Below are 21535 nucleotides of genomic sequence, written 5' to 3'. Positions count from 1 at the left end.
TATTTCTCTCTATAACATTTGTATTTCATTAACCTTCGACAATTGGATGTTCTTATAGGCACTTTAGTATTGCCAATGTAACAGTATAGCTTCTGTCCCTCTCCTCGCTCCCCCTGGGCTCGAACCAGGAACACAACGACAACAGCCACCCTCGAAGCAGCGTTACTTATGCAGAGCAAGGGGAACCACCACTCCAAGTCTAAGAGCGAGTAACGTTTGAAACGCTATTAGCACGCACCCCGCTAACCATTTCACTTTGGTTACACCAGCCTCATCTCGGGAGTTGATAGGCTTGAAGTCATAAACAGCACAATGCTTGACGCACAACGAAGAGCTGCTGGTAAAACGCACACGAAAGTGCTGTTTGAATGAATGATTACAAGCCTGCTGCTACCTACCACCGCTCAGTCAGATACTTGTATGCTCAGTCAGATTATATGCAATGCAGGACACGCTGGATAAACTAGTAATATCATCTACCATGTGTAGTTAACTAGTGATTATGATAGATCATTTTTTATAAGATAAGTTTAATGCTAGCTAGCAACTTACCTTGGATTACTGCATCCGCGTAACAGGCAGTCTCCTTGTGGAGTGCAACGAGAGGCAGATGGTTATAGCGTTGGACTAGTTAACTGTAAGGTTGCAAGATTGGATCCCCTGAGCTGACAAGGTGAACATCTGTCGTTCTGCCCCTGAACAAGGCAGTTGTCCCACCGTTCCTAGGCCGTCATTGAAAATAAGAATGTGTTCTTAACTGACTTGCCTAGTTAAATAAAGATTAAATAAAGGTGTAAAAAATAATAATAATAACAAATATTTAAAAATTGGCCAAATCGGTATCCAAAAATACCGATTTCCGATTGTTATGAAAACTTGAAATCGGCCCTAATTAATCGGCCATTCCGATGAAATCGGTCAACCTCTAATCCTGAGCACTCTCTGACGAAGGCCATGCTGCCGAAACGCGTCGGTTTAAAAAAAAAAACGTTGTTTCTAATGAACATGCCATACTAATAAAGGCATTTAAATGAATTATATGAAGAGTGCATTGGTCCTCCTTTCTTTTTGATAACTAAGGTAACCTTGTAAACCTGTAAGTATACAAGTAGGAGGGCCTTCAGAGTGGTGCAGTTGTCTAAGGCTGTGCCACTAGAATTCCTGGTTAGAGTCCAGGCACTGTCGCAGCCAGCTGCGACCGGGAGACCCATGGGGCGGCGCACCTTGTCCCATCGCGCACTAGCGACTCCTGTGGGGGGCCGGGCGCAGTACACGCTGACACTGTCGCCAAATGCATGGCATTTCCTTCGACACATTAGTTCGGCTAGCTTCCGGGTTAACTGGGCATTGTGTCGCACGGCTCTCGACCTTCGCCTCTTCCGAGTCTGTACGGGAGTTGCAGCAATGCGACAAGACTAACTACCAATTGGATACCACAAAATTGAGGAGGAAACAGTGTAAAAAAATATATATATACAAAATAGAGAAAGAAATAAAGTATACAAGTAGGCCTATGGCATCAAGACTAGCAACTTTGAGAAATCACACTGCTCAGGACTGCTGGAAGTATGCTACTTGCCAAAGTCACATTTAATCTAGGTCAGATCTAATTGGCTTCACTCAGCAGCCTGTACAAAATCTTTACACTGATTGCATGTTAAAAGGTAGAATTAATAAAAGTAAGTCAATGTCATAAAACCTTTCACTTGGTCTAGTGTGGTCCCAGTTCACTGTTGTTTTGCTACGGCCCTTCCATACTCATTCATCATGAAGATCCAAGCAGCCACTCCAGCCGGTAAATCAATTGGCTGAACTTAATTATGATTTTGTTATTTCCTCAACAGATACCCCAATCTGGGACAATTTCATCATTGCTGATGTCTGCTGCGACAGCTGGCTCTATTTCTGTGAAGTACCTTGCTAAAGCCCCCAACCCTAGACTGCACATCATTTCCCTAATCACTTTTCCACAGCTGCCCTCCAGCACGTAAATGAAAGTTACAAAGAAATTGCTACATGTCAGTCATAAAAAAATCTCACCCTGGAGGCACTGGCCAACTGTGATTATTTAATCTGGGTTGTGTTTTAGTTAAGATAGCCTAGCCAGTAGGCAGTCTGACAGTATTTGATTCATGACACAACAGTGTTAATAAGTAGGAGAAAGGGGGCTTAATATGTTTAGAGGGATGGTTCACCCAAAATACAAAACTCACCTCATCTTATTGATTTTAGGCTAGCTCATTTATGGCGTCACCATGAGGAAATTTGACCATGCTGTTTGAAGACTGCTGTTTGGAAACGGGATTAGCAGAATTAGTAAACAAACCCAAAAATTGGGTCCCTGTGTCCATGGACTACTCTACTGTAGGTAGCCTATCCATAACGGTCGCTTCAAGAAAGATGAGTGATTGAGGAAAAGTTTTGGGAATAAAGAGGTTGCAAAGAGGTGTTTGAGTGAATAATTGATCATTGAACGTCAAAGAATGATTGTACAGTAGCCTACTGAAGCATTCTCAGCTGCTAGGTCTATTCACACACATGTAAAGAGTGCACATTCAAAGAGCATGCATGAGGGTGTGAGCCTCCCTTAGGCCTACCAGTCGGTAATAGTTGTGTCAGCATGTGGTCCTGTGTGATGACAAATGTAGTAGTCAGAATGGATCAATATGTAATATCTCGATTTGTAGCGAAATATAAAAGATTTCACAATGGGGGTCAAACTAATTTTAGAGCCCAAAACGGCAGTCCCATTATTTTTAAGGCCGTTCTGGCGATCGTGGACAAAATCAACATGCGCGCGCGTGCACACACGCACATGCGGTCTGGTCAGCATGTTAAATTAATCGTTTTTAAGTGCAACGTTATGAAGGGAAACAACTCAGATATTAAACTATGCTCCTACGAAGGTTCAAACCAGGAATTTAGCCTTAAAAGTCTATTTCTAAATTGTTCAACTTCATAGTCTCCAGCACCACCCCAACATCAAGAAAACATAGAAACACGCCATTTGATATATTGATGTTGGTCTGGTGCTAGATATCATGAATATGAAGATTTATTTTTACATTTCTCTTTAAGATGCTTTTGGGGAACCAGACCCAGTTCTGTCACCACTGGAAATGTAAGAAACACATAACCCATCATGGCAGTAATGCATTCACAACCCCCATGCATTTTAAAGTAAGCTGGTGCTAGGACATTGAATGCACAGAAATTAAGCATTTATACATTTGGTTTTAGAAAGTTATTCAGCAAATGCCATGGTATAATTCACCAAGAGTATAATGAATCTTAATAACGTTGCACAGCTTCTCTATTTAACTAACGTTAACCGGGGGGGTTACAGTAAAAAAACATGTTCGAAAATTATATGGTTGTCAAATAGCGAATACTAACTATGTTAGTTTGCTAGCTACCTGCAATACAATAGATGATTGGGACACTTCGATGCGGATATACAGCAAGCGCCAGCTAGCTAAAACAGTGCAGCACAGCAGACACCGAACGCTAAAGAACATCACATTATTTGGCTAGGACTAACGTCATTCAGCCAAATCATTCGAATTTCGTGTTTCAAATGTAACATTACCTTGTAATTGTCATTCGCTGTCACGTACCTTGATTTTTTTTCACCTCCTCCACTGTCAAATAAGCCGAGGCAAGAACGTCCCACTGACCATTAAACCCGTGTCAGTTCGTAGATAAACGTCAGTGCAATGGCTAGCTAACGTTTCAGCAAGATTTCCAGTAAGCAGCTGGACCACAACACAGCCTTCGCGAGCGTGCGTAAAGATTCGACGTATTCGATCGTTTCGTCCTTCTCCCACTGAGGTACCTCCTACTCCAGGTTTTGAGGGAGGAAAAAAATCCCGGAATTGCGCTCAATTTGCCTCCAATAATATCCACCCAGTGAAGAAGAAAGAACTATTTAATTACGAGACTGCATGAGAAGAACCAAACATTGCCTACGAAGATGTTTGTGTGTGTTGAAAACGCTCTCATACAGTAGCATGAAGCGGAGAGGCTGCTGAATTATTAATGAGGGGCGGGTGCTCAGATCCTGCGTTCAAATACAAGTGGGAAGGTGGTATTTAGAAGGGTGCACTTGCAGCCAATAGTGTGGGGGCGTTCCTGCATGTGGGCATTCCTGAATCTGCAGGAACGACTCTCTATACTTTTATTGGTCCATTTTTAAGTTAGGACAGGCGGGATGCAGGGGCGCTCCAATACAGTAGGTGGCGTTAATGCACAATAACGTTGGATACCAGCTGCCGATAAACCTCACATGCAGGAATGCCCCATATTGCGGGCTGCAGTTGAACACTATTGGTATTTACCAAATACTGACTGGGAAAAATCCACTTGAATGCTCCGACTTCTCCCACATGCTGACCTCTCAAGTAACCTACTAAGAAAATGAGGCTACCTTGATAACAGAATTTCCGGTAGTTAAATGCAACAACAAAATATTATTTATAAAAAACAATCTATTAATATGGTTTTTGAACACTATAATTAGTTTACAAGCATGATAGTTGTACTTTTAGTTTATGCTTGATGCAGCTTGTTGGCCATTAGCCAATCAGTGTTACTCAATGAGTTCAAAGCATGTGCACTCATCCAACTAGTATTTACAACTTCACAACGGGTCATTTTCACCATCCCACGTGGTTATGAATGCAGCATTGTCAAAGTAACCCACTGTAAAATACAAGGTCATGTCAATCAAATGTACATTATTTACGGAATAACTGTAGTAACAAATAGTATTGTAGGTACATAGAACTTGCTCTGTAATTGCAATAGAGGTTATTTGCACAGGTGGAGGGAGGTCTGGTGGGTTACGTAGCCAGTGTCTCCAATCTCAGAATGGGTCATGCTGGCTTCATCTGACACACACACTGCTGCAATCTCAGAGCTTTGTTTTGTCTAGGAAAGCTAACTCTTGATAAATACAGGCATTAATTTGACTTCTGGTCCATCCTTGCTTTGACTTGTCATGGAGTTTTCTCATAGCGAAGATGATGATATCTGTCTGAGATCCACATACCTTGCTTACTCCTGCTTTAGATGTGTGTAATCTCTGTGAATCTTTGTGTGGGAAATATTATACTCACAAATTGTAATACCCACATACTGTAGAGATGGAACACTACAATGTACAATCAAACAAATGAAGATCGTCTTACCCATCAAATCAAACTTTATTTGTTACATGCGCCGAATACAACAGGTGTAGGTAGATCTTACCGTGACATGCTTACTTTGCCAGTCACAAGTTGGAACATTAAGCTAACTATTTCCTAACTATTTGCTTTTTCTTTTGATTCAACTCCCTCTTACCTATTATATATTACCAGAATGAATGTGATAAGATAATGAGGGTAGAGAAATTAGCTTTGCCCTGCTGCCAAGTGTAGCCTACAGATCTAAAAGACAGAAATCAAATTATTTATTTCTGGAAAGAATGAAAACATCTGGATCAGTCCTAGGGGCTGATCAAACAACAACGGTTTCTGAAGGCCTCCACCCAGAGGTAAGGTGAAGAGAGACATGCAGATGAGGCTGGGCTGCATTTCTGTGCTATCTTCTCATCATAATACAAATATATGAGTCCCCTATCACTAACCAGAGATAGGAATGTCATTTCTCTTGGTGTCTGGACTATGTTTGAGAGATGCCAATCGTTCATGGGAACACAGTGTATGAAATACATCTGGGGTTGGACATTAATTACCCTAACAATGGCCTATTCCCTCTCAGTGGACTCAAACAAAATATAGTTCTGTTCTAGAATGCATTTATTCTATTTTTGTAAGTCCTCCAAGGACCACACACATGCCATGCTGTCCCAAAAAATAGACACTAAAGCTTACTGAAGCCAGTTTTGCAAACTCACTGAACCAGTTCTTCAGCACACAAATGAACCGTTGACAATACCGTGGCCTACATCTTACTCTTTATGTAAATCAAGTGAATCATGTGACAACGTGTCTGGTCAAAGTATCCACACACGTCCTTCCATCTGTGATTTACATGTGTACACAGACTAACAACGACACATTCCTTTTGAAATGCAATGTGTAGAGTCAAAAGACTGTGCCGGGCCAAAGTAATGGACAAAGTAAGGAAAAAGCCTAATGTAAAATAGATTAGATTCCCAGTTGTTCAGTGCCAATGCTTAATTGAATAAAACAGCGGGGATTGATAAGTCTGGTTTGCTGGCTGAGGCTTTGAACTGGCCTGAGAGAATGGATGGGATTTTAATGCTTTACCACAGTGTTTCCAAACCATTTCATGCTTTAGACTGGTGACCAGTTCCTCTGTGAATGTCCCAAACCAGCTCTTAGCACCTTCAAATTGTGTTTATGATTACCAAGCTGTGCTGTTTGTTAGCTGCTTACACTAATATATCTTAACATTTCTATACACCCAAAACATTGTATTGAATGTGAGAAAATCTGTTGATTACGATGTCAATGCATCATTTGCATCTCTGCTCTATAACCTGGAGTATAGCCAAGTAGAGAGAGAGGTTATAGAAAAGAGGAATGCATTAAATGTGATTATGGAGCCAGACAGGCAGATAATTACAATAAATAAATTAAAACACCCATAACATGTTAGTGACTTAAATAGAGAGAACAGGGAATAAACTGTGCTTACTTAAATATTATTTGATGGATATGTTAAGCCATGTGCATTTCCCTGTATATTTCAATAGATTGTTCTCCGTTTTACTGTGTAAGGTCCACAATTCAACCAATCTTGATTTGAAATTGATACTAGAATTTCCCGGAGTCCAACTCCGCTCAACAGACAATGGCTGCCAGTACGCAGTAGGCAGCCATTCCATCAACGTCAGTTGGTTGACATTGACTTACTGTTTTAAGTTGCTTCTCTTAATAAAAGTAATACCTGAGAAGGTCACGAGCCCCATATATCTAGTTAAGGGAGCCCTAACAAAATGTCACTTCCCACCTGCGTGGGATGAAAAGGCAAACTCTGATGAAAAATTGAATGGACTGCTGAAGGAATCTTCGACCCATCCTCCCACATAAATACAACCTGAGGCCAAATTGAATTACATGTAAGTCTCCTCACACAACACACATACACACAGTTAGCCTCTCCATTCCTCTGAGACACATCTGCAACACACAAAATTCTGAAGTTGTTTACGTGTCAACGGTGGGTGTAGCTGGTGCAGGGAAGTCAGGCGCAGGAGAGCAGAGATGAATGGACAAAGCACTTTACTTAGGCAATCATAATACAGAACGCAACAGCATCACAACACAAAATGCCCAAAGGACAAGATGAGGCAGCAAAACTACAAAACCCATGTACAAAGTACCGGCTGCCACAAAGCACGGGTAATAAAACAAAACCTGGCGCAAACCAGCCGGAAGCGTGCCAACCTTGACAGTAAACAATACCCCACACAGACATGGAGGGAACAGAGGTTTAAATACACATGTAATTAGTAGGAGATGTAAACCAGGTGTGCAGGAAGACAAGACAAAACAAATAGAAAATTAAAGGTGGATCGTGATGGCTAGGAGGCCGGGAGCGGCGACCACCGAAAGCCGCCCGAACAAGGAGAGGAACCGACTTCAGTAGAAGTCGTGACATTACCTTTGGTCACAGGATAGATTACACATGCTCCAGACCCCAAGATCCCAAGTCCCGTTACATTAAGGTCTATACCCACAGGTGGGTATCGGGACTACTGCAATAATCTAAATTGTATTTCCTTTCTGCAAGGCTGCACGTTTCATCCCCTTCTCCGAGTCAGATCTCCCTGGGTGTCTGACTATCTACTAATCTATCCCGCCCAGTTAATTTATTTTGCCCTGGCCCCTGGAGCGGAAACCCTGCCAGCCCTCCCTGGATGGATTCAACAAAGCAACATGGCAAAGCAGGTTGCTGCTGTTTACTTCCTGTCCCCTGTTGAACCTTTCCTGAGTCCATGATTAAAAGGTACGGTAGCCTTAGTAACAGGCTCAAAATATAAACAAACCTTAAGACTCACTCAAGCATAGTTGGATTCATTATTTGTCAATGATTTGTCATGTGTCTAACATCATCTGTCATGTTTCTATGTCAGATTTAAGGGCTATGAAAATAGATCTTAAAACAATGATGTAAACATTCCCATAAACTATTAATCATTTGCCAACATCTAGTTAGGAGATTTAAGGCAAGTCTATCAGATGAGTAGAGGAACAAGAGGTCTCTTGGCTTCAGGAGCTAGTTAGTAAATGCTTATGATTACCTTTGCTCACTGTATTGAGGCTGTGTGCCCTTAATCAGTCAAATTCAATCAGGTTGACTCTCATGACAACATTACCCTTCATGTTGAACTGAGTGGGTTATACAACATGTTGCAGCATTAGCCACAAGATAGCAGAAGGAAGGTTGAATATTTTGGGGAGTTTTTCGGATGTTGCTTATCCTGTTGGCATTCTCTTTCTTCCTTGGAAGAACCAACCTCAGGGGTGGTTGAGATGACATTGGTGGAGCCCCCCTTTGTGGGTGCTGGAGATAGAAGACTTATTTTGAGCTCCAGGCAGCATCCTTCCTATTGGTCCATGCCAGGTAAGCACCATCAGAGATGAAGCACATGCCAATTGATCCTGCTAATCATTTTATCCCACTCTGGTATATCTGTTTTGGAGGAATTTAGGCCAGCCATCAGTGTCACATCAAAAGTTGTGATTGAAATGGGTATAACTGCTAAATTATCTCTCTTTAGCAGGCCCTATATTGTCCTTAAATGTATCTTCATTGGTATGGTATGCACTATGTAGCCTGTGTAGGCATATGACTTTGCCGTTGTGAAGGTCATTGTGCATGCAGTTATTGACGATATGATTTATTTATTTACTACGGTTATAAGGCATGCAAAAATGGTTTCATTTGAAGAGTGTCAGGTCAGGTCATATTGCACGATGGTCCATAAGTCTCTCACAGTCACTTTGTGTCTTCTCAACTTGATCAGTGGAACTTTAGTTGTTGTACTGCTACTGTGACACAAGGATAAAGAGGGGCAAGGGGTCTTCTTTCTGAATGGTATGCAATAGTGACGTGGGTGCTCAGTGCGTGTGTGATTCTGTTTGTTGGAGAGGTGATCATCACCACCAACTGTTAAAAAACATGTCATTCTCCGCATGGCAACAGGGCAGCATAGCAACTAGTTGCTAGGGACTGGGGCTAAGGCAAGCCCCCTGTGGTGCTGACGTGAGTCTCTGGCAAGCGAACCGTTAAAAGGAGGAATTCCCCTGGACAGTGGGCTATCGCATGCCACTAACCTGTTGCCATGGTAACCAGCATGTGGAGGTTGACGGTACAGACGACGGGGACCATTAGCGTCCGTGGAAGAGGGTCCTGGAGGGGTGCAGGATGTGGGCGTCTGTCTCATTGAAGGGCGAGATGCCAACACATACAAGTGAGGGTCAACACACACAAGTGAGGGAGTGGTAATTGTGACACCCTTTCTAGGTACCACCCAGTCTCCATTGGCACGACTTACTTCACACTGATAAAAATTATTATGCAAATGTCAGGACAGCAGCCAGGTGGATTTGGGATTATTTTTGGATCAACGCTGAGAATAGTGAATTACCTACAGGGCTGTACTTTCTGAATGCTAGGTGTTTTCCCTCTACACATACAGTAGTGTCTGTGTATAGGCATCTATTAGACAGGTTCAAACCACTGATTGTTTGGTGGCACAGTACATTTACCATTGAAGCCTTGTTTAAGTTTTGACTACAGTCAGTGGTAGGATGGTAAGAGGACAATTGTCATCCCTGTATCAGGACAAGAGAAGAGAAGTGGTGACCCCTTGGCCTCCACTGGCAAGAAGAGGAACAGGTGCCGAAAACATCTCCACCAAATTCAACCAACCGTATGTGAGTCAGTCAGGTACATGAAAAGGCTCTTGTATCAGCCTATCTGGACATCAAGCTCCCCATCCAAACATGGGGTTCTGTTTGAGAGGGATAATCATGTATGGAGCTATTGTTTGATTGTGCATTGTGTAGAGAGATCATAAAAAGAAAGAAAACAAAAAAGGAACAACGATTACCTTACTGGGGAAGAATGTTGCTTTTGGCCGGCGAGCAAATAATTGATTTAGTAGTGAACCAACTGCCTCTTTAGAGGAAGAGGAAGGACTGCATGAGGCCTCTATCAGCACAGTAGAGTGATGACCTGACCTGGCATAGCAAAACAATATGTGCCAAATTTAGCTCCACACCACACCTCTAAATATCTACAGTATCTACATACTGGATCTCTAACTGGATCAGTGCCTAGCACTGGGTCAATCCAGGCGGGTGTTTTTACATAAGAACCTTCCCAGCTGGTAACCCAGACTCTGCGATGCAACACGCCTGGTACTCCAAAGTATCTTGGGAATGTGCGATGTTAAAAATAGTTGGTACTTGATGCAAAGCAGAACATTTCCACCCTATAAAAAGCCCCCACAGAGAGAATATGTGAAAGATGCAGGCAATGGCAGATAGCCCTTCTAGCATGCCTTTCTCTGTCATCACAATGTGTGTGTGGGATATCTAAGAAGGGAGCGGTTAATAGAGAGATGGATTAGTAGAGAGGTGTGTGTGTGTGTGTGTGTGTGTGTGTGTGTGTGTGTGTGTGTGTGTGTGTGTGTGTGTGTGTGTGTGTGTGTGTGTGTGTGTGTGCGTGTGTGTGTGTGTGTGTGTGTGATTGCCTTGCCTAAATAAACCCAGACTGTTTCATCACATTGTTTGCTGTAGATCAGGGGAAAATATGATGTTTTCATAACTTCAATATTGTAAAAACTATCCTAATATGGACTTTTGGGGGCAGAGAATTTAAAAAATCGACAAATATTTGTCACTCATGTTAAATGTGAGTGAATGAACTACTTTACTAAGTCTATAGAGTATTATAACAGTCTATAAAGTACTATTAACTGTTATTAACTATTTACATACACTTTAATAAACCCTTTCTAAAGGCTTCTTTAAATAAGTGTTAACTCTTTTCTTTTTAGTTTTTATAACTCAAGAGAAATTAACAAATTGATGGATTATTAATGTATTGAAAATATTTTTTAAATACGATTGAAAGTTTTGTAACAATTTCTGTAGTATCATGCTATGAACCATAAATGTTAGTTAAGTAACAACTCACTTTTGATGATGTATTCACTGGTAAGGAATGTCAGTCTACGTGAAGTCCACTGAGGTTTACAAACAGTTAAAACAGCACACTGAACAAAAGACGAGTAATAAAACATAGTTTAACCTAAAAGGTTAACCCCAGATTTTCACTCTTTATTCAATATGTGTGATTTCTGCTAAATGCCTTAAATCAAAAGGGTTTACAATATAATATTGAGCCATTTATCAACAATATTTTATCAAATGTATCTTTCAAATAAGATTACAAAATGTAAAAAAGTATTGTGCAATGTATTGTACGGAGAACATTCAATTTCAAGGCTGTTACAAGCTGTTGTAAACTCTCAAAAGGCTTTATGTTACTTTGTTTGAGAAACAGACAATTGAGAAACAGTCTTTCTAAAGACACTGAGGGATCCAGTCACTGGAAATATGGACGTAACCTCAGTGGCCTCTGCAGGCTTCCATAGCATGTTGCTGGGTCAGGGGTTTGAACAATGGAGCTGGGAATTCTTTAGGTTTGGTCAGGTATAAAAGAAAGGGTTAAACCAGGTAGGAATCAGTTCAGGAGCAGCAACCAGCAGCACAGTGAGCAAACATGTCCACCAGCATGAACATGGGCAGGGTAAGTTTAAAACCAAAATAAATGCTTTCATTTTCATATATTGTTATGCAAAAGACCTCTAGTGCTCTAGCACCCCCAACTACAACATTAAAGATGAAGTGTGACTGAATAGCATTGCAGATTTCTCCAAAATGTTTGTTCCATAAAACATTTTAATTCATAGAAATTGCCCTTTATTTTCAGGTCGTCTTCTACGAGGACAGGAGCTTCCAGGGTCGTTCCTATGAGTGCAGCAGCGACTGCGCTGACATGTCCTCCTACCTGAGCAGGTGCCACTCCTGTAGGGTTCAGAGCGGCTGCTTCATGGTCTACGACCGCAACAACTACATGGGAAACCAGTACTTCATGAGGAGGGGAGAGTACTCTGACTTCCAGAGTATGATGGGAATGACTGATATCAGGTCCTGCCGCACGATCCCCATGGTAGGCCATATGATATTTAGTCTGCTGTTAACAGCCCCGCTCAAAGTAGCTTTGTGAAGTCCATAATTACACAAAACATATTGGCTCTGTGAGCTTTTCAACAGTCTGATGTATTCAGTAATTCATTCAACATACTCTTATTTCCTCCTAACAGCACAGAGGATCCTACAGAATGAGAATCTACGAGAGAGATAACTTCGGAGGTCAGATGCACGAGATGATGGACGACTGTGACTCCATCATGGACCGTTATCGCATGTCCGACTGCCAGTCCTGCAACGTGATGGATGGCCACTGGCTGATGTACGAGCAGCCCCACTTCAGAGGCAGGATGATGTACATGAGGCCTGGAGAGTACAGGAACTTCAGGGATATGGGCATGAGTGGCATGAGTTTCATGAGCATGAGGCGTATCACTGATATGTGCTAGATATGTTATGTTGACCAAATAAAAGTGATTGGTAATCCATAACAATTGAGTGTTCTACATCATTTCAATATTTGGTGTTTTGTGTTTACATATGTAGGTATGATATAATATAGGCCAATTATAAACACTACCGGTCAAAGGTTTTAGAACACCTACTCAATCAAGGGTTTTCTTTATTTTTTACTATTTTCTACATAGTAGAATAATAGTGAAGACATCAAAACTGGGAAATAACACATATGGAAACATGAAGTAACCAAAAAAGTGTTAAACAATCAGAAATATTTTATATTTGAGATTCTTCAAATAGCCACCCTTTGCCTTGATGACAGCTTTGCACGCTCTTGGCATTCTCTCAACAAGCTTCACCTGGAATGCTTTTCCAACAGTCTTGAAGGAGGTCCCACATATGCTAAGCACTTGTTGGCTGCTTTTCCTTCACTCTGCGGTCCGACTCATCCCAAACCATCTCGTTTTGGTTGAGGTCGGGGAATTGTGGAGCACAGGTCATCTGATGCAGCACTCCATCACTCTCCTTCTTGGTAAAATAGCCTTTACACAGCCTGGAGGTTTGTTGGGCCATTGTCCTGTTGAAAAACAAATGATAGTCCCACTAAGCACAAACCAGATGGGATGGAATATCGCTGCAGAATGCTGTGGTAGCCATGCTGGTTAAGTGTGCCTTGAATTCTAAATAAATCAGTGTCATCAGCAAAGCACCCCCACACCTGCTTCTCCATGCTTTACTGTGAGAAATACACATGATCATCCGTTCACCCTCACCTCTTCTCACAAAGCTCGTGTTTCTTGGCCCAAGCAAGTCTCTTCTTATTATTGGTGTCCTTTAGTCATGTTTTTTTTTGCAGCAATTCGACCATGAAGGCCTGATCCACAGTCTCCTCTAAACAGTTGATGTTGAGATATGAATGTTACTTGAACTCTGTGAAGCATATATTTGGGCTACAATTTCTGAGGCTGCTAACTCTAATGAGGAGTTATTTGCAGCAGTGGAAACTCTGGGTCTTCCATTCCTGTGGCGGTCCTCATGAGATCCAGTTTCATCATAGCGCTTGATTGTTTTTGCTACTGCACTTGAAGAAACGTTCAAAGTTCTTGAAATGTTCCGAAATGACTGACCTTCATGTCTTAAAGTAATGGTGGACTGTCGTTTCCCTTTGCTGATTTAAGCTGTTCTTTGAGCTGTTCTTGCCATAATATGGACTATCCCAAAAAGGGATATCTTCTGTATACCCACCCTACCTTGTCACAACACAACTGATTGGCTTAACTTTTAAGAAGGTACAATTGTTCATTGAAATGCATTCCAGGTGACTAACTCATGAAGCTGGTTGAGAGAATGCCAAGAGCATGCAAATCTGTCATCAAGGAAACGGGTGGCTATTTGAAGAATTTCAAATATAATATATTTTTTGATTGCTTAACACTTTTCTGGTTACTACATATGTGTTATTTCATAGTTTTGATGTCTTCACTATTATTCTACAATGTTGAAAATAGTAAAAAATTAAGAAAAACCCTTGAATGAGTAGGTGTTCTAAAACTTTTGACCGGTAGTATAATATAATTGACACCTTCCATTCGATAACTGATGTTAAGGGGGCATTCATTATCATCATTCAGACATTTCTATTTCAACAATAGTTGTTTCTATACAACAATAGTTGTTTTCATTTTTACCAGAAAGATATGCGTAGCATTTAACTTCTACCCTATACCAGGGTATCCTAAACTCGGTCCTGGGACCCACCTGGGTGCACGTAAATAAATGTAAGTAAAGCAACTAAAAACTAATATAGAAAATTCAGTTTGATAAATTACCCTCCAGCCAAATTATTGGTCCTGTGTGGTTCAGAAATAGTGTGGTGCTAAATTTGTTTCCCTCAGGGATTACATATACTGAAGTGTATGCACTCACTGTAGTGTACATCACTTTGGATTAAAGTGTCTGCTAAAGGGAATTTTATTAATAATATTAAAATATGTAACATTAGCAATATTGGTGTGATTTCTATGACGCTCATGTTGTACGTCATAGGACGATACTTGTTCATGGAAGACATTCCCCTCTGTATGTTTTCAACATAATCCTTATGACAGCCTTTGTTTGTGGTTGCACTACACGTTACATATTTTAGATTTTCTTTTTACATTTCATGAAGACTTCCAAAAGCTCATTGACAATTTAATTGTTTTTGTGTTCACATACAAAACACAAGGACGTGCTCCATTAGTTGAAACACCGTGCAACTGATTGTGGGTCCAATGCAGCATTATGATGATGTTTAATGGCCTTGCCTCATTGGAAAACTGCGTACTTCTTCTCAGTCCAAGTAAACAAAAAGCCTTAAATAAATGTAGCTCAAAATAGAGCTTATTTCAATCCACAAAATTGTGCGTGTTAGGTAGATAACCTAAAAAAATGGGCGGAATAACAAGCTTTTGCTGCAGTGATATCAGGCACACCATTTGCAAAAACTCAACACAAAAAGTATCTCTGATAAGACTGAAAGGCAGAAGCTCAACAGGATTCAGAGTAGTCTTCCAGGATTGTTTTCATAGTAAAAACTTAACATCACCCCAACCAAAATGGTAAGTACACTCGTATACATTTTACAGTGGCCTTCCCATTGAGCTTACATATTACAGTGAAGGTCTGTGAAATATGTATCGTTTTAAGAGTAAATTGAAAATCCAGTATTAATGTGTGCTCTTTACTTTTTAATGACTGGCTCAACAACTGTTCCCTTGGCAAATAGTCTGGGTAGCCATTTGAGGTCTCCTTGGCAACCACTTCATTTATTCACCTGTTGTCATTTCAAACTTGGGCTCACGAGTGGCACAGTGATCTAAGACAAGCCATCTCAGTGCAAGAGGTATCACTGCAATATCCTGTTTCAACACCAGGCTATATCACATCTGGCTACAATTGGCCCAGTGTTGTCTGGATTAGGCCATCATTGTAAATATGAATGTGTTCTTAAACTGACTTTCCTAGTTAAATTTAAAAAAAACAGTAGAATGCCTCCAAGCAATTTCCCCCCATAATTTTCAAGCATGAACCTCTTCAAATGCACATTGCCCTCTGTGTCAATTGTACTTCGTATACCAGCTTCTGACTTGCATACATCACTATTGTACCTCCAATGAAAATGCCATTTAGCATCATCCCCACCTGCATCAATAGGCATTGGATAAACCATCAGAAGTGAAATAATAGTTTCTTGACCTTAAAAAGCACTCAAAAGGCATCAAGAGAAGTCCATACGTGGTGATATGAATGTGAAATAACATCAATTACACTTGGCACAACAACCATCTCGATTACATGACAATGCAAAATACTATTCAGTGATTTTTACAATGTTTTAAAATATATTTTTAACACTTATGGTGATGTATAGGCAATATTGAATTCAGTCCACCCAGTAATAAATCAAAAGTAATTGAGAACCATAAACGTACACCCTGCCAGGTTGTTAGGCAGTGCAGCATTGTCCTCTAGTGGTCAAACGGCCTCCTGACAAATGTTCAAAATGTAAAAGACTGCTTCTCTTTTTATAAAAAAAGGCAATTTTAACATACTTTATACACAAACCAGGAAGAATACATTACAATGCATTTGGTACATTTAATAGTCCTATGTTACATACAGGCCAAACAGCATGAGAAGCACCGTGGATAGTATGCTGCTTGTGCTATACGAGACCTTTATTCAACAGCATTATCTGCTCTACAGCCTTCATACTGAGGCAACTCTTTTTATTGGATAAGAGCGTCTGCTAAATGACTTAAATGTAAATGTAAATGTAAACACATCTCCAGCTTTGGTGAATATGCGCTCGCATGGCACAGACGAGGCGGGAACGCTGAGGTATTTCCGAGCCAGCTGGAACAGGTGCGGGTACACCTTGGAGTGCTGCTCCCAGTAGTGCATGGGGTTCTCCACTCGGTTCAGGTACGGGTCACTGAGGTAGTGTTGTACCTCCACCGCTGCATCCGCCGTGCTGCTCTAGACGCTCTGTGTCTCACACACTTTACTGTCAAACATCTCCCACAGACCCCCATCGTGGGACTTAGATGGAGATGTTGCCATGGAGATGGAAGCTGTTTCCATTGCCCAGGAGGAGGTGATGTCACCGAGGGCGTCGTTGACCTGGTGGTGGAGGGCGGTAGAATGTCGTCCTTGTCGGGATTTATCCGGATTAATGAGGCGCACTCGGAGGTGAGGAGCTTCACCGCCTGCTGAGCGTAGCCTTGGTTCCAGAAGGCCAACATTTTGAAGCGCGGGTCTAGGAGAGCCGAGAGAGCCAGGATTGGCTCGGTCTCCACCATACTGCAGCTCGTCTTAAGCTCCCTCTTCAGGTTAGACGCCAGCTGTGTAGCCGTAGAGTGTATGATGGCACCGTGCTTCTTCTCAAGGGTTATCTTCAGCATCCGGACAAGAGGAATGACCTTGGAAGCCGAGACGCGTTTCTCTGAGGCGAGCTCAGCTGTGACCTGGTTGAAGGAACCCAGCACTCCGAGACACTGGTGGATGACCTCGTAGTCAGCAGATCCCAGAGGGATGATGTCCGTGTCCAGGGTGCTGAGAGCAGCAGCCACAGACTCCCTCTGATCAAAGACGCGTTCCAGCATAGAAAAGCTACTGTTCCATCTCGAGTCCACTTCCTGGATCAGCTTCTGCTCCGGCCTGCCTAGCTGCCCCTGCACCTCGGCTAACCTCATCTCTGCGTTCTGATTCGACTTGAAGAAAGACACGATAGCTTGGGAGTGGATGTCCTGCAGCTCCAAAGTAGCCTCCATGGACCTCTTAATCACAAGGTTCAGGACGTGTGCAAAAGAGGGCAACTGGAGGATTCCTAATTTCTGAACCGTGGCTACCATATTTTCGCTGTTCTCTGTGACAAATGCAGCGACCCTGCTGTGAAGGCCCCAGCTCGCCACCAGTTGGTTTTTGGCCTCTTCAATGTGGATAACTTTGTGGTTTTCAGGGAGCTTAGAAATCCCAAGGAGGAAAGTGGATAACTGGGCATTTTCTGCTACCAAATGCCCCGTCACTGAAATGTAACTGTGCTTGTCTATAGATGTCCACATGTCCGAAGTCAGGCTGAAAAAGTCAGAAATTACCATCTGAGATACAACATTATCATTGATGAATTCACACCGAGACCCAACCATTTTCTTCAGTGCTTGCTTGTTTGGAAGATTGGAGCTTGGGCATAGCTTTTGGACGAAAGCAGTGAATCCTTCTTTCTCGACTACTGAAAATGGCTGGGTGTCTTTAACCAACATGTTGACTTGGGCATCATCCAGGTCCTCTTGTCTGGTGGTCCTGACTGTGAAATAAAACAGAATAATCAATTCAAATTGAATTAGATGTACAATTAATGCTAATCTAAATATAATAATTGATTGAAAATGGATGAAAACCATCTATTCTAAAGGAAACATACCTTGGATGTGGTGTCCAGCAGCAGCACTGTTTGTAAACATTGAGTTTAGTCCTGTAGTACCAGAGAACGATGAGTGGACTCCAGAACCAATAATTATTGAGTTTGAGAACGTTGAGTGGACTCCAGATGTTGAGTTGCTTGTGCGGGCCCCAGATGTTGAGTTGCTGTACCAAGCCTCGCTTGGGTGCCTTGATCGTAGGTGCCTTAACATGGCGGAGGTGTTTTTGTTGAAGCTAAGCCGTTGTGAACAGAGGGCGCACTGGACCTTATTGGGAGTCACTAGAGTGAAGTGATCCCACACCAGTGAGAAGGCTCTCTTAAATTCAGTCATCGTAGGAACCTGCAAAATAAAAAAGAAACAACTTTATCAATCATCTTGCCGCAGCAATGTAGTAAACAGATCAAAATTATTTTGGTTGCTGATGGGAAACAACTGTTACTAGCTGCAAATAATTAGGCTTGTGTGCATAGGTGTAAATCCCAGGGGGAAGGAAGGGACACGACCCCCCCCATCCTGGGGAAAAAATGATTTGTCCCCCCCCAATATATCACCGTAAACATAACTATGTAATTTGAATAATATTAATAATACGCAATGAAAGCACTGGTGCTGATTATAGACACTTAATAGCACATTTTTAAGTTTCAAAAGATTGCAACCCCCCCCTCCCTTTGTCTCACAATGGTTTGATCCACTGCCAGTTCCTTATCTGGCAGGTAACAGAGGGTTCGTATCTACTGTCTGAAAGGCACTCAATGCACGTAACTGACGTGAGGTTAATCCAGTCAATCGCGCCATAGCAATGTTTTATTTTTATGTTGGCAGGGTTTACACACACACTAGCTGAATTTGCAGAGCTAGCGGGCAAACATGAACTATTAAGCTAGCTAGTATCTATTCCATTTATGTGATGTCGTCAAATATGGAATCGTTGCTATCGTCAGTTTATTCCAAGATCAGCGTGCAGCTGTAGTGCTTCAAAGACCCTGTGAAAAGGTTAGCGATAAACTGAACTCCCAACTCCCAACTTCTACCATTGTCTTAAATATCTTTAATGGTCTCGTTTTAGTACATGACAGTACACATACTAATTATTTATTTAATTTAAAATTGCATACTTTGTGTGACATACTTGTCCATAGCTGTTGTTTGAAGAGTTGAGACACTGACTGAACAATAACTAAGTATTTATGAGGGATATTTTGGTTAATTTGTTTGGGTATTCATTGAAGTAGTTATTTTGCTTTTAGAACTGTACTTATTCTGAGCATTTTGTTCTTGTAAAGATGTTGCAATAGACTCAAACCATTGGCACATATTTAATGACTATATAAATGAATCAGAAAAAGTTAAATAAAAAGGTCAGTTCAGTGCAGAGACCAACTTCGTGATCGTTCTCAATGGAGATTCTTTGAGATGAGATGGCAACATGTTCATTGTATTTATGAAACCTGCACCCATAGTGTACAGTACCATTACCACCTACTGGCCTTGCTTGGTATTGCTGGTTGTAAATACAAATACCTGCATTCATACTGGACTGATAAGGAACACTGCTATAACTATTATTATTATTATAATGATTTAAACATTTTAACAAGTTGGGACAACCCTTCAGTTAACTACTGTACCTATCAATTATCCAGTAGTAGTAATTATGGTTCCTCAATATACATTTAACATATTACAATGTAGGCTGTGTTACAGCACTACTTTTGGTGTCCCCCTCAGGAATTGCTCTTGAGAAAATGTCATGTAATTGTCCCCTCCAAAGTTGATATCAGATTTTCGCCCCTGCTTGTGTGAGCTAAGTGTAACGTTATTAGACAACGTGTAGTGGGCGTGATTTACACTACGAAGAGAAAACAGGACATCTAGCTAACGTTACACTTCTACGAATCTGAACAGCGCTTGTGTGTAGCGAGCTAAGTGGCTAGATACATAAACCTCAAACAGGTCAGAAAATGAAATAAAAAGGATCAGGAAGGCACATAACGTTACACCTTCAGCTGACATGATGGGGTTCACACGTCCAGGTCTGTACTAGCCATAGAGATCCATTCTAATGCTATGGTGGTCGTAACTAGTTAACGTTAGCTAGCTGTGTGGGTCTGCTGGACAAGCTAGCGTAGTGTCTGTGTTTGGCATCGTTATTTTATTTGAAAACAACAAGAGTGCATGTTTGCAAATATTAACTTACCTTTGATTGTTCGTAATTTAATGTAAAATATAGTCATTGAGCGCTGTGCTTCTGAGCGCGCGATTTGATGATGTACGTAGCAGAATTACGTCACCTCCGATTTTCGAACCGCTTACTGCCACCTGTTTTGATGCGTTCGAGTTTATGTCAAATCCGATGGTCACCGCCATTCAAAGTGAGTTACATTATGGGGATAACATTGTCCGACTTGCGCCTACATGTCGACTGCATGAACGTTACAGAAATAATGTGATCAAATGTCATTAAGTTTTGACTGCAGTCGACAGCAAGTTTCTGCAGTTGCTCTTCACCAATTTCATCCTGCAGCCATCGCCTGAATAATGGGCGACTCTAGTGTCAACCAGTCATTACAGTGCTGTTTGACCCACCTGAATGTGACCAAAGACATGACTGAAACAGTAATTGATTGTACAATGAACACACATATGATTTCAGTTTGTGAGTGTGTAATATGGGGGTCGGAACAATGTTTATTTTGACATTGTAAAGAGAAATTTCTTTATCAACACTTCCATGTTGATCTGAGCCTTGCTGTTGGAAAACCACATTAGTGTCCTACTTTCAGATGTCACAGATGCACCTCCCCTGACTTCACTTCTTGTCTTTTGCCTTACTACTCAAACGTGCCCAGTGTCTTTTCTAACATTAGCAAAAGTTGTTTCAAATCTTAGTTTAAAGTTTATTCCTTTTCATTAATTTATTGTCATCTATTGACAGTCTATTGTAAACTTGTGTCACAGTTAGTCTGTGCTGGGACTGCTCAACCCAGACCCTATAGGCTGGGAATTCCACGATAATGGAATTAGGCTTTGACGAAGATATTTCACTTTAAAATGTATTCCTAACAAAAAACATTGATTTCAAAGTTTAACAAACCATACAATCCTATGCACAAGGACAACTTTGAACAATTTGCACAGAACATTTCACAAAAGCACATTCACTGGAAGAACTGTGCAGATGCAAAGTAACAGAATGATGGTAAAATCTCCCTCAGTTTTTTATGCGACCAGATTATAAAAATATATATCTGCTCTGAATTAAAATTCGAAGATGTCTGCAGAAAGAATGGGATGTCAGCTATGACATGACACCTTGAGTTTGAATACATTTATTTTGGTTATTGAATTACAGTAGGTGAAGTGGATTTACATCTGGTAACTGAATTAAGGTAACAGAATTACATCATG

General features: G+C 41.3%; 3 protein-coding genes across 5 annotated transcripts in view; 1 reads left to right on the top strand and 2 right to left on the bottom strand.

Moving 5' to 3' along the window:
• Nucleotides 1–4015, bottom strand: part of LOC135554188 (protein TANC2-like) — a 140302-nt gene extending 136287 nt beyond the window's left edge. For 2 of the 3 annotated variants that reach the window (XM_064986308.1, XM_064986311.1), the window contains exon 1: nucleotides 3618–4015. The gene's annotated coding sequence lies outside the window, so the exon portion shown is untranslated. Of the gene's footprint in view, nucleotides 1–3589 lie in introns of all 3 variants that reach the window. The other variant, XM_064986309.1, reaches the window with a different exon arrangement.
• Nucleotides 4016–11769: 7754 nt separating this feature from the next.
• On the top strand, nucleotides 11770–12649 carry LOC135553711 (gamma-crystallin M3-like). The gene is made up of 3 exons (XM_064985663.1): nucleotides 11770–11796; nucleotides 11980–12219; nucleotides 12374–12649. Exons 1-3 carry the CDS (start codon nucleotides 11770–11772, stop codon nucleotides 12647–12649), a joined length of 543 nt encoding a protein of 180 aa, XP_064841735.1.
• A 2202-nt stretch (nucleotides 12650–14851) lies between these two features.
• On the bottom strand, nucleotides 14852–20401 carry LOC135553710 (zinc finger BED domain-containing protein 4-like). The gene is made up of 3 exons (XM_064985662.1): nucleotides 20325–20401; nucleotides 18124–18463; nucleotides 14852–18006 (listed from the first exon to the last, which is right to left on the bottom strand). Exons 2-3 carry the CDS (start codon nucleotides 18452–18454, stop codon nucleotides 16622–16624), a joined length of 1716 nt encoding a protein of 571 aa, XP_064841734.1. The 5' UTR covers nucleotides 18455–18463; nucleotides 20325–20401; the 3' UTR covers nucleotides 14852–16621.
• Nucleotides 20402–21535: the final 1134 nt, after the last annotated feature.

The sequence above is a fragment of the Oncorhynchus masou genome, chromosome 14, assembly GCF_036934945.1.
Source record: "Oncorhynchus masou masou isolate Uvic2021 chromosome 14, UVic_Omas_1.1, whole genome shotgun sequence".
Taxonomy (NCBI): Eukaryota; Metazoa; Chordata; class Actinopteri; order Salmoniformes; family Salmonidae; genus Oncorhynchus; species Oncorhynchus masou.
The sequence above is the reverse complement of the archived record's forward strand: the minus strand, read 5'-3'. Positions and strand labels throughout refer to the sequence as shown.

Coding starts and splice junctions, on each gene's coding strand:
- LOC135553710 (XM_064985662.1), bottom strand. CDS start 18,454: ATGACTGAATTTAAGAGAGCCTTCTCACTGGTGTGGGATCACTTCACT. Junction 18,007..18,123: donor TGCTGGACACCACATCCAAG/GTATGTTTCCTT, acceptor TTTATTTCACAG/TCAGGACCACCAGACAAGAG.
- LOC135553711 (XM_064985663.1), top strand. CDS start 11,770: ATGTCCACCAGCATGAACATGGGCAGG. Junction 11,797..11,979: donor CCAGCATGAACATGGGCAGG/GTAAGTTTAAAA, acceptor CTTTATTTTCAG/GTCGTCTTCTACGAGGACAG. Junction 12,220..12,373: donor CCTGCCGCACGATCCCCATG/GTAGGCCATATG, acceptor TCCTCCTAACAG/CACAGAGGATCCTACAGAAT.